At 39.0% G+C, this 11,403-nt stretch overlaps 1 protein-coding gene across 19 annotated transcripts in view; it reads left to right on the top strand.

The window, feature by feature from the left end:
• The first annotated feature begins 538 nt into the window (after nt 1-538).
• Nucleotides 539-11,403, top strand: part of clasp1a (cytoplasmic linker associated protein 1a) — a 155,313-nt gene continuing 144,448 nt past the window's right edge. For all 19 annotated transcript variants that reach the window (XR_015852710.1, XM_088352991.1, XM_088352994.1 and 16 more), the window contains exons 1-2: nt 539-669; nt 7,360-7,955. Coding sequence is in view for 18 of the 19 variants with exons in the window: in XM_088352991.1 (XP_088209117.1) it covers nt 7,761-7,955 (195 nt within the window). In the remaining variant the exon portion in view is untranslated. The remainder of the gene's footprint in view (nt 670-7,359; nt 7,956-11,403) is intronic.

The following is an 11,403-nucleotide window of genomic DNA, read 5'->3' as shown; positions in this document are numbered from 1 at the left end:
AACCTTAGTAGAACTGTTCATATCTAGGCCTGAAACACTTATATTCTATAGATGATTAATGATCTATGTTTCATGTTGCCAATGTCTATGTATTGTTAATGCCCTTGCAATATCCACTGCAGCCTGTTCATCATGGAAGGGGGATTACCTCATGTGCAGTCCTTTCTCATGGTTTCTTTATTTACCTCATGTTGAGGTTTTGAGTTTTCCCTTGCCCTCAAGTAGGCTTTAGAGCCAGGGCATGGTGTTATAATTCTAGTGTTTACAACCTTTTGAGACTTTATATGATTAAGGGCTATACAAATAAACATGACTTGACATTGTTTTTGGGTGCAGCCCGCCTCAGAACTAAATGTTTAGATTCGACCTCAGAGCCAAACTGAGTATGGCATTCCTGATCTTGAGTCTGAACAAACATTTGTACGTGTACTACCGTCATCGAGCAGCAGATGTCAGCCCAGTTTCGGCAGCGGTTCCTCTTTGCCATGCGTCAATTCTCCCAAGTGCCAGCATCATCCCTCACCTTCTGCGCATGCGTGCGACGATCCCATTCCTGTGCTGCAGGCAGCATTCCGAGTGGAGAAGAAGAACGGGCATTTTCGGCCTTATACAAAAACAACATTTGGAGCTCATTTGCAAATGCCATCAGAAGCCTTATATCAGCACATGGTAGGTGTTTTAATAATTTATCCTGACTCCTGGGCAGATTTTTTGGCTCATATTTGCTTCTTTGTGTTGTGTCTGAACACTGACGTTTCATTGAAAGGGAACGGTTTTTTGCGAGAAGACACGCTTTTAGTTTTCATTCTCTGCGCACAATCTGGCATGGATAAAGTTGCATGCAATTTTCCTTTAGAAGCAATGCATGGCATCTTTTGCGTGACTTTGATGAAGATACCTGTTGTTGAGGTTGACAAGGTGTTTGTGATGCTCTGTCACCGAGCTAGCAAGAGCACAGCTAACTGCACAAAAGCACACAAGCTGGGCGGCAACTTAAAATGTCAGACAGTCAAAGGCAAGGACACTTTACATATAGATGTTACATGACCCACACTTAACGTATCTATCATTTCATCATAAGTTAGCTGGATGTGACCCCTCCCGTGTAACAATTCGAAGGTATCGTTATTAACGTGTTGGTACAACGTTTTGACCATGGGCGTAACTAGCCGGTTTTTGGGGGTGCTTGAGGCTTCAAAATTATGAAAAACGCTAAATAATGACAAAAGTAAAACGAAACATAAATGAAATCAATGGGGCGTCGGAAACCCTCCACTACCTTTGAATGATTTAGTCCATTTGGTTCCTAGCACCTGTTTTTGACTGTATTGATACTTGTTTTTACCTGGTAGACACGTTTAAACGTAGTACTCCGAACTCGGCAAAGGTGTAAATTGTAAATTAGAATGGTCTTTTTAGTCATTAATAATAAGGTTATACTGTAAAACATTGTATGCAACGACATTAGATATGGCATCCCAAAATCTAACCCAAGCACACCCCAAAAATATAGCATTTAAAAAAATCTTTAAAAAAGGACCGGATAGAACAACAGTGTGAGAAACACCCCGCTGCCTTAACATGATTCGGTCCATTTTATTCCTAGCACAGCTAAATCACAATAAGTGAAATGAAAAAAAAAAAAAAAAAACCCGAGCCAGACACTTAGTGCTTGCTCCAAACCTGCTAGACACATTTGAACGTAGTACTCTGCAAAAGTGTCCCTTGTAAGTCAAATTAGAATTCGAAATGTCTTTATTGTCATTGATATTAACGTTGTGAAACATTGTATGCAACAAGATTAGACCTGGCACTCCAAGGTAAAACATGCAATATAAAAGCTTTGAAAAGAAAAAAAAGATAAAAGACTATCAGGAGGAATAGGCATAAAAGTACAGTAATTACAACACAGTGCTGAGTAGAACTGGCCTAAATTATAGCTTGGGCGTAACCAGCCTGTTTTTTGGGGTGTTTGAGCATCCCGAAATTTAACCCAAGCACCCCCAAAAACTAGCATTATTAAAGCTCTATTTTCCTTGATAAAGGACAGGACAGGCTATATATATATATATATATATATATATATATATAATCAATTGTCGTGTATAACTAGTGCTACAACTAACAATTATTTTCATAAACGATGACTCTGTGTATTATTTTTTTCGATTAATCGATGAGTTGAACAGATGAAGTTTTGGACAGCGCAATATTCTATTACATAGAATAATAAAAACATCCAAGAGTTTGTCAATATCTTGACAATAAACAAAAATACATACAAATATGTGCTATACACATGCTAATTTTTAAGATACTCTTTTCCTACAACCTTATTCAAAGATCATATTATGTTTGGACTCATCATATAAAAAAAAAGAAGAGCATTACTTTTTGTTTTATTTGTAGCAATTTTTTTATTCACAAAAAATATCTGAAGAGCCCTTCGTAAGCTGAAAGCTCTTTTTTGTAAACCGGGCTGAACAAGCCAGTTCTCTAAAAAGAGCCTAAATCCTCATTACTAATTGTGAACAACAACTTGCCAATTGCCTTGATTAAGTCAAAAAAAGCCAGACAATCATGTTTTTATTTTCCTTTCTCATAATCTTCTTCACGTAGTAACTTTGAAATTAAGGTTATTCAAATGTGTTTGGTGAAGAATATTTGTGCACTATTGAGCCGATTTAAGGCATATAAGATATCAAGTGATTTGGGATGATATGCTTTGTTCCCAATTTGATTGTATTACGATACTAATAATAATAATAATAATAATAATTTCCTTTGTATTGTCATTCTTTGTAAGAACGAAATGTCGATACACCTGACCCGTTGTAGCTAGCCGATGCAGCCGCAGCCAACAGAGGGCGCCGCCATAGGTGCAGATTCAATTCATAACACAATTTTCAATTATTGCGATTCAATATAATTGATCATTGTGATTTAATTTTCTTTCCTCAAACAACAAGCAACTAAAATCATACACTTCTGGGACAATAAACCATGAATGATGTTTAAACAATGCACACCAGTTTGTCAGTCAGTCAAAAAAACCAAAACCCTCTGCATTATATGCTATTATGATAATATTGGTTTAATGTTAATACTCAACACCTTAAAATGAAGAGTAACGTAATGGTCCTGATATAAAGTCAAGAATTTACCAAGAAATCAGTATTAACTTAACATTTTATTATTTTTATTGAAACAAATGCCACAGTGCACAATTTTGGCCTGTTACGTTAAAACATTTTGAGGAACAATGCACAGGTAAGGTAACAGGTTGTAAAGTCTTTGGCTCAAATTTTCAGTAATTAAGTGCAGAAATGGGGTGCACAGATGAATAAAAAATACTCCAATTTCAACACACACACTTAAAGTCAATACAGCAGTCTCTTTGCTTCTCTAAGTTTTAAGATTTCAACACACGTGAATGCAGCTAACAGAAGCAGAAAAATGCCTCTTTTCTTGAAGTTCTTACCACTGTTGCTTGGTATAAACCCAAATTGTGTCCAAAACACAAGATTGGCACATGGTTTTGAAACTAAAAGTTGCTCCACCATAACAGATGGCCTTCCTCAAAATTTCAGACATTGGTGGTCACAAAGCGGGAGAATGAAAAGATTAAAAGACGGTAATTGCAAATTCGAAATATATTTGAGAATATGAACACGGTTCCCGCGGATCCTTGAAAAGTCTTAAAAAGCATTGGATTTGTTATTCTGAAAATAAGGCCTTAGTGTGCATTAAAATGTCTTAAATCTAATTTTCGAATGTCTTAAAAATGTAAACATGAATATTTAGGAATATTTACCTATAGTTAACAATGAGGGGATTTTTTTCCCAAACATGTGTTTTTATAATGGTACATTAAAAATTGGTCACGAATATAGCAGTGTTTTGTTTTTCAAAAAGGTTTTACACTGGACAAAATGTCCTATTTCAGGCATCATGATAAAATGCTTCATAAATATACCAGAAGAGTTCTTTGGAATTATTTGTTATCTTCCACTTTTGACTCAGGATCCATGAAATACTGTAAGCATCCTTTTATTTATTGTTGTCCATGTCTAAAACTTTGACGAGCGCTGTTTTTCAGATGGAAAGTTTACAACTGGACCAAAGTGTGATTTCAAAAAATAAAATAAACATTCTTTTTGTCGACTTGGTCTTGAATTTTATTTTAAAGGGCATTTAAAAAGTCTTTAAGTCTTGAATTTCACTTGCAGCCCTTTGAGACTCTTTGTGATTAAAGGCTATACAAATAAATACAAAAAAATATGACTTAACTTGACCTGACTTGCTTTAAGCAGTAGGAACCCTGATGAAAAATATTAGCGATTATACGAATATATCATATTTAGGACTGCCCTATTACTTTTCCACATATTTATGTACCGGATATAGTGGCACAAAAGATTCTGGGGAGAAATGTCAAATTCAAAAATTGCCAAAAATAAAATCACAATAAATAATAATAAATAATAATTGATTTTTTTTTTTGTCCCACCCCTAGTTGGCAGGTATGCCCACAAATGTCGGCCGAAAGGAAAACAAAAGTCATATGGATCAGTCTTTGTCAAAAACGTTTCCAAGGAAATAGTCATGTTATGTCACGAAGATAGAGGCATGCAGTTAGTAAGTTGTGTGGAGTGCGCAGACTTTTCAACTAGGGCTAAAACTAGCGACTAATTTAAAAATCGATGAATCACTCGATTGTTTTTTTGATTAAAATATTGACGTTTTGGACAGATACACAAAACAAAATATTCTATGATATAAAACAATAAAAATATAAGTGTAAATAAACTTGATAATAAAAAAGATGCTTAGAAATGTATGCTATATACCTGAAAATTGTATGATACTCTTTTCCTACCACTGTATCCACAAATCAGATAGATGGATACTTTATTCATCCCCGTAGGGAAATTCACACTTCCAGCAGTATCCTTGTGTTGAAAATAAAACAATAATAAAGTAAAAGGAATATAATACATAAATACCCAATGTAACGTGTTGATATAGAGTATTTAAATAGTGCTATGTACGCATCCGACTGAGACAGTATAGGACGAATTTTAGCAACGTTACGAAGATGGAAGAAAGCGGTTCTAGTAATTTTCTTCACATGTGTTTGAAAGGACAGATCGGGGTCAAATATGAAACCTAAATTTTTAACTGTGGGCACAGAGCTGGACAGCCTGACATGAATCAAGAGTCTTCAGCTGGTACAAAAAGCTGTAGCGAGGCTTTTAACTAGGACAAAAAAGTCTGATCGCATCACCCTAATTTTGGCTAACCTGCATTCGCTCCCTGTTAGCCCAAGATGTGATTTCAAGGTTCTCTTAGTATTATACAAAATCATACATGGACTTGCTCCCTCATATCTTTCAGATCTGATTTCCCCCTATGTTCCGGTCCGAAGCCTTCGTTCTGAGAGCGCCGGTCTTCTGGTGATCCCAAGAGCCAAGAGGTGTTCCGCTGGTTCGAGAGCGTTCTCCACCTGGGCACCGGTGCTGTGGAATGCTCTTCCCCCTGAGATCCGATCTGCAACCTCAGTGGAAATATTTAAATCTGAGCTTAAAACTCACTTCTACTCTATAGCATATGAATAATCTGCAACCTCAGTGGAAATGTTTAAATCTAAGATTAAAACTCACTTCTACTCTATAGCATATGAATAACCTATACTTTTCGTGGACAATATCTCTGTATTATTTGTGATTGCAACATCCTTTGCTGTCTGGTAATCCTGGAAGAGGATACCACATGTGCGGTCCCTTCTCAAGGTTTCTTGATTTTCCTCATGTTGAGGTTTTTTGAGTTTTTCCTTGCCCTCATGTTGGTTCCAGATCAGGGGATGGTGTTATAATAGTCGGGAAAAAATAGTCTGTGTAATAACCTGTGAAGCCCTTTGAGACTCTTTGTGATTAAGGGCTATACAAATAAAAATGACTTGACTTGTTTTATTATTTTATTTTTCAACACAAGAATACTACTGAAGTGTGAATTTCCCTAGAGGGGTGAATAAAGTATCTATCTATCCATCTATCTATCTATCTATCTATCTATCTAGACATATATCTAGACATATATCTAGACATATATCTATCTACGATTCCCAGCGTTACAACAAAAAGTTGTGCACTCTAATTTGCATTGATTAAACGTTCTTAGTGGCTCATAAATCACGTGACTCAACGAATCATTGATCTAATTAGTTGCCAACGCTTTTAATCATCAATTTTAATCGATTTTGTCGATTCGTTGTTACAGCACTACTTTGAACTCTGTTTCCATGGCAGCAGTTGGTCATGTCGCTGAGCATGTGAAACTGGAAGGAGCTTCTTGGAAGGGAAATATAGAGATCCCTCGTTTTTTGTGGTTAATAGGGACCAGAACCACCCGGGAAAAATGAAAATCCGGAAAGTAGTGTTGCACCTTTATAAAAGCCCCCAATGGGTTAAACTTACCTCAAGATGACGTCATTGTGGACCGAGAGTTCATGACTGTCACAAAATAACAATTATAGATCTACAAATAATAACACACAACACATAATTACAGTCGAATTAATGGTTTTATTTTCATTATACAAAATCAGAAAAGTTGGTGGGTGTCTCCTTTCAGTGTAATGACGCAATTTGGAGAGCCGCCGGCTAGCTTTGCGCTAGCAACAGTTAACCTCAAATGGAGACAGAGCTATGCGATGATGAAATTAAAACCATCATGAATGTAGCAGTTTCCCACGAGTTGTTGCTCCAAGCCGTCCGTTTTATGGCTAATCGCCCTGGTGGCTTTGAATAGTTTTTAGCCTAGCTGTTAGCAGTAGTCTGCATCAGCAGTACCACTCTTGCCTTCTCCCAGACATCACCCGAGTCACTTCTGAAACCCGTTAGTAATCCCACGAAGCACCCGCTGGTCATCACAATTTGTTCTTTCCTTAGTGTCCGATTTAATTGAGAAATTTGTTTTCACTGTAACAAGCTGCTAAAAGCTAGCGGTTGCTATGCTCCTAGTTTGTCTACGGAGGCAGTGCCTGCCCGCTTTTTTACTGACAGCTTACACAGGCCTTTCAGAGTCGTGCACACAGCCAGTCACACCAGCCTATCACAGTCGCGCATTCAGACAGTCACACCCACCCAACACAGAGCGCCCTCCCTAATCTGTCCCCAGGTGTGCTGTCTAACAGAACACAATGCACAATAAGATATCAATTATAATGAAGACAATATCAATTCAAAATCAGCAAAGTAGCAAGAGGTTTCTCTAATTCGTCGGACAGAGATGTAAATCATTTGGAGCCTCTTTGATATATTACTGTTTTTCTAATCTATTCTTTTGCTTTTTTTTTAGGGAAGAACCCAGGAAAAGGCACAGGGATGTGATCTTGCCTGCATGATTCTCCATTTGCTGCTTTGAGTGCTGTTTCCCCAAACCACTGTTTTAAACACCGCTGCAGTGGTTTGGCTTCAATTGAGACCCCAAGTGAAAGACACTTTCCTCAGCTGCTAACCAAACACTCATGGTGCATTGCTGCCATTCCCAGAGGCCGACTCCACCTGTCCTGAGGGCACGTCCACTCACTTGCTGGTGTGCTTACAGTTGCTGGATAACTGTATTCATACTTATCAAACCCCACCCAGATATTTAGAATTTACTGAGCTTTCCCTTTAATCTCCTCGAAAATCTAGCCATAATCAATCTTTTATTTTAAAATACTGACAAAGGCAAGTCGATTCTTTAAGGCCTGGGTGATGGAGGCCACCATGGAGAGCTGCCTAGCCCAGGTCCTGCAGAAAGATGTTGGCCGCCGTCTTCAGGTGGGACAAGAAATCATCGACTACATCGGGGATAAAGCGAGGTCTCATGATCTTGAACAGGATCCGACTGCTCTTGATAAGATGGTTGATGGAATTGCTAGCTCCTGGGTCAACTCCAGTAACTTCAAGGTAAACTGCGTGGGCTGTTTGAAGTCTATTTAAAATGTGTATAAGAGCCAGATATGCATCAGCAGGCAAGTGCAGAGATAAAGTAACTGGAAATGTTTAAATCTAAGCTTAAAACACACTTCTACTCTGTAGCATATGAATAACCTATATTTTTTGTTGACAATAGCTGTGTATTATTTGTTATTGCAACATCCATTGCAGCCTGGTCATGCTGGAAGGGGGATTACCACATGTGCGGTCCCTTCTCAAGGTTTCTTCATTTTCCTCATGTTGAGGTTTTTGAGTTTTTCCTTGCCCTCATGTAGGTTTTAGACCAGGGGATGGTGTAATAATAGTCTGTAATAATAGACTGTGGTTTGCAATAACCTGTGCAGCCCTTTGAGACTCTTTGTGATTAAGGGCTATACAAATAAAAATGACTTATATAATAACCTAAATATGCCCTGTCAATGCAGGTCTAGCAATGGCATCGAACTGTACTCGTCAACAAACAATACACAAACATCATCTACATGAAATATGAATTATCCATAAACTATGTAATACAAGTATCTTTTAAGCCTAGATTTAAGCAGTTCTACTTAGGTTGGATATCGAATCTCAGAGGGCAGAGCATTCCAGAGCACCGAGGCCTGAAAGGAGAACGCCCTCGAATCGATGGATTTCATCTTGGCTCTTGGGATCACTAGTAAACTAGGGTTTCATTATATGGAACAATAAGTTCAAACTCTGAATAATAGCAGATTTGTGACTTTAGAATCATTTATCAAAGCCTTGATGGATAGCAAAATATTTCTCTTACTAAATCATACTTAGATTGGTGATCTTTGGCATAAAAATTGTTTTAAAAGTTCAGCAAGTTACCAGTGGTTATAGTTGAATATCATTACTATGCGCGAGACGTACCTTGTCTTCTTAACACTTGCCAAGTGGTTATTCATTATTGGCTAGAAACCAGAGTTTTAAACCCAACGTTAATATTTTTGGCATTTGCTAACACTGCACCACATCCATTGATTGCTATAGAAGTCCAGAAGATCAGTCTTAACTTGGATGGCTGGGAAGGAGTTAATTATTTCTCATAGTACCGTATTTTCAAAACCATAGGGCTCACCATGTTAAAAGGCGCAGTCTCCGTAGCTTGTTCTGTTTCTGTGTTTAACAAAGGGCGCACGGTACGATGGACACGGGTGTCCTCTGTTGTGTCCGCTCTTGTGCCTAAATTCGACTCCCCTTCGCGTTGTTAGGAATTAAATGTTAAAATGTACCGTTTACCAAATTGTTCGAATTAGTGAACTGACTCCATTAACCAAACACAACCTACATTCACCTTACAATGCGCGCTCGTGTATTGATGGAAAAGATGAACAAGAGAAAGTCGACATTTTCACACGGGGGCAGATTTAATTTCATAAACAATTTAACTAATTGGGTAGCGCGGTGGTTAGCGCGTGTGCGGCACAGTTCCGAGGTCATGGGTTCAAATCCAGCTACCGACCTTCCTGTGCGGAGTTTGCATGTTCTCCCAGTGCCTGCATGGGTTTCCTCCGGGCACTCCGGTTTCTTCCACATTCCAAAAACATGCAGTCCAAATTGTCCCTAGGTGTGAATGAGCGAGCAAATTGTCTGTCCCTGTGTGAACTGCGACTGGCTGGCAACCAGTTCAGGGTGTCCCCTGCCCACTGCCTGAAGATGGCTGGGATGGGCTCCAGCACCCCCGCGACCCTACTGAGGATAAGCGGTGCAAATAATGGATGGATGGATGGAATTTAACTAGCCAAATTAGTGTCGCTCGAGTCTCTGTCCAGCCTCCTCTGAAGTCCTCCAGCCTTTCTTCTCTCGGCCCACGTCTTTCCGCAAGATGGTGTCCCGGCTCCTCCAATGGGCGTGCCAAGGAAGCCCCTCATGGGCTCCAGCACCTCGCCTCGTTTCTCAAAACATGTCGTGATCCTCCTGTCGTCCTCCGTTATCAGGGCCTCTCCGCGTCTGGATGCGCTGATTATCTTATCAGCCTCACATCCCGTTCCCGCTGTTCCTGTAAACATCATTCTCCACTAGGTTGCACTGACCTCGCCCCACAGCCCAGCCAGTGAATATCTTTTGCATTAAATGTAATGTGTATTTGATCGTACAAAATCCTTAATAGGCAAATGTATAAAATCCTTCAGCGTGTACTATGGCTTCTCAGCGCTACGGAATTGGTGAAGTTTGCATATGTCTTAATAAACTCATAAAGAATACGATCACTTTACTGTTTGAATAATGCGTATCAAATTTTCTTTATATACACTTTGCGCTGACTACGATCGCGACACATGTTCTGTCAGAAGCATAGTGTGCGTTCACGAAAAGGGGAGTCAGATTTTGCAGGGGAGTTAAATTCAGGCACAAGACAGCCTTACAACAACACAGACAATCATACAAGTGTGCATATTTCAAAATACAGTGGGAGCAAAACCGAGTTTTGTGTTGTTTTATTGAAGTATCCGTTACAAAGTAAAACACACAGATATAAACTTTTTGTAGTTTGTTTTTCAGCTTCCTCCATTAGCGAATCATTGATTCATTAATGTTTAATGCTCTCGCGGCTGTTCGGTTGCCTTGTTCAGCTGCATAGCAAAAGAAATCAACACACCAAGGCAAATGAAAACACGGAAAGCATTCAATGGAAGGGAAGTGAGGTTTTGCATTTAATTATTATTTGCGGGGACAATTCTGTTCAGCCTCCGATAGCACAATATCTTTCAAATTGGAAGATAAGGTACGGCGTTAGCATCCATCATTACTTCAGCAAACAATGTGTGCATTGGGTGTGACTTGTCACTTGTTCTCTTCTGCGCATGGAGGACATGGTGGCGTTTAAACAGGAGATGCATAGTTGTCACAGGAGATAGCATACAAGTTGCATTTAGTTGGCCATATCAACGATTTCACAAAAACACTTTATTCTACCTGAAAATCTGAATCGAGCATTAAGCACTGCAGTGTGAACACGCACAGTTTATGGTGACAATGCTTTACATGACACACAGGCCGCAACGATCAATAGGGCGCTCCGCACAATTTGAAGAAAATCGGAGGCTTTCATGTGCGCCTTATGGTTGTAAAAATACGGTTATTAAAAACAGACATATTCATATTCACCACTATTTTGTGCTTGAATCCTCAGAGATCACGATGTTCTGTTACTGTTTTTAGTCCAAATTTATGAGCCATTCTCCTTGTCCTTGGGGGCTACCTCGCGGTGTCATAATAGTCTGTAGTCTGTAATAGTCTGTAGTCTGTTGAGCCATTTGAGAAGTCTTGTGATTAAGGGCTATACAAATAGACTTGACTTGATATGTAGGCACTACTCATGCGGTACGGTGCAAAATAATATAGTTAACAACTTTGATCTGGTTATGAAAGCATCAAAGGGGGTAAGGCTAACACATGATAAGGACAAAAG

Source organism: Urocampus carinirostris, chromosome 14 (assembly GCF_059441175.1).
Source record: "Urocampus carinirostris isolate Australia breed hairy pipefish chromosome 14, RoL_Ucar_1.0, whole genome shotgun sequence".
In the NCBI taxonomy this organism is placed as follows: Eukaryota; Metazoa; Chordata; class Actinopteri; order Syngnathiformes; family Syngnathidae; genus Urocampus; species Urocampus carinirostris.
Note: the sequence above shows the minus strand (reverse complement) of the source record. Positions and strands in the feature narration are given on the sequence as shown.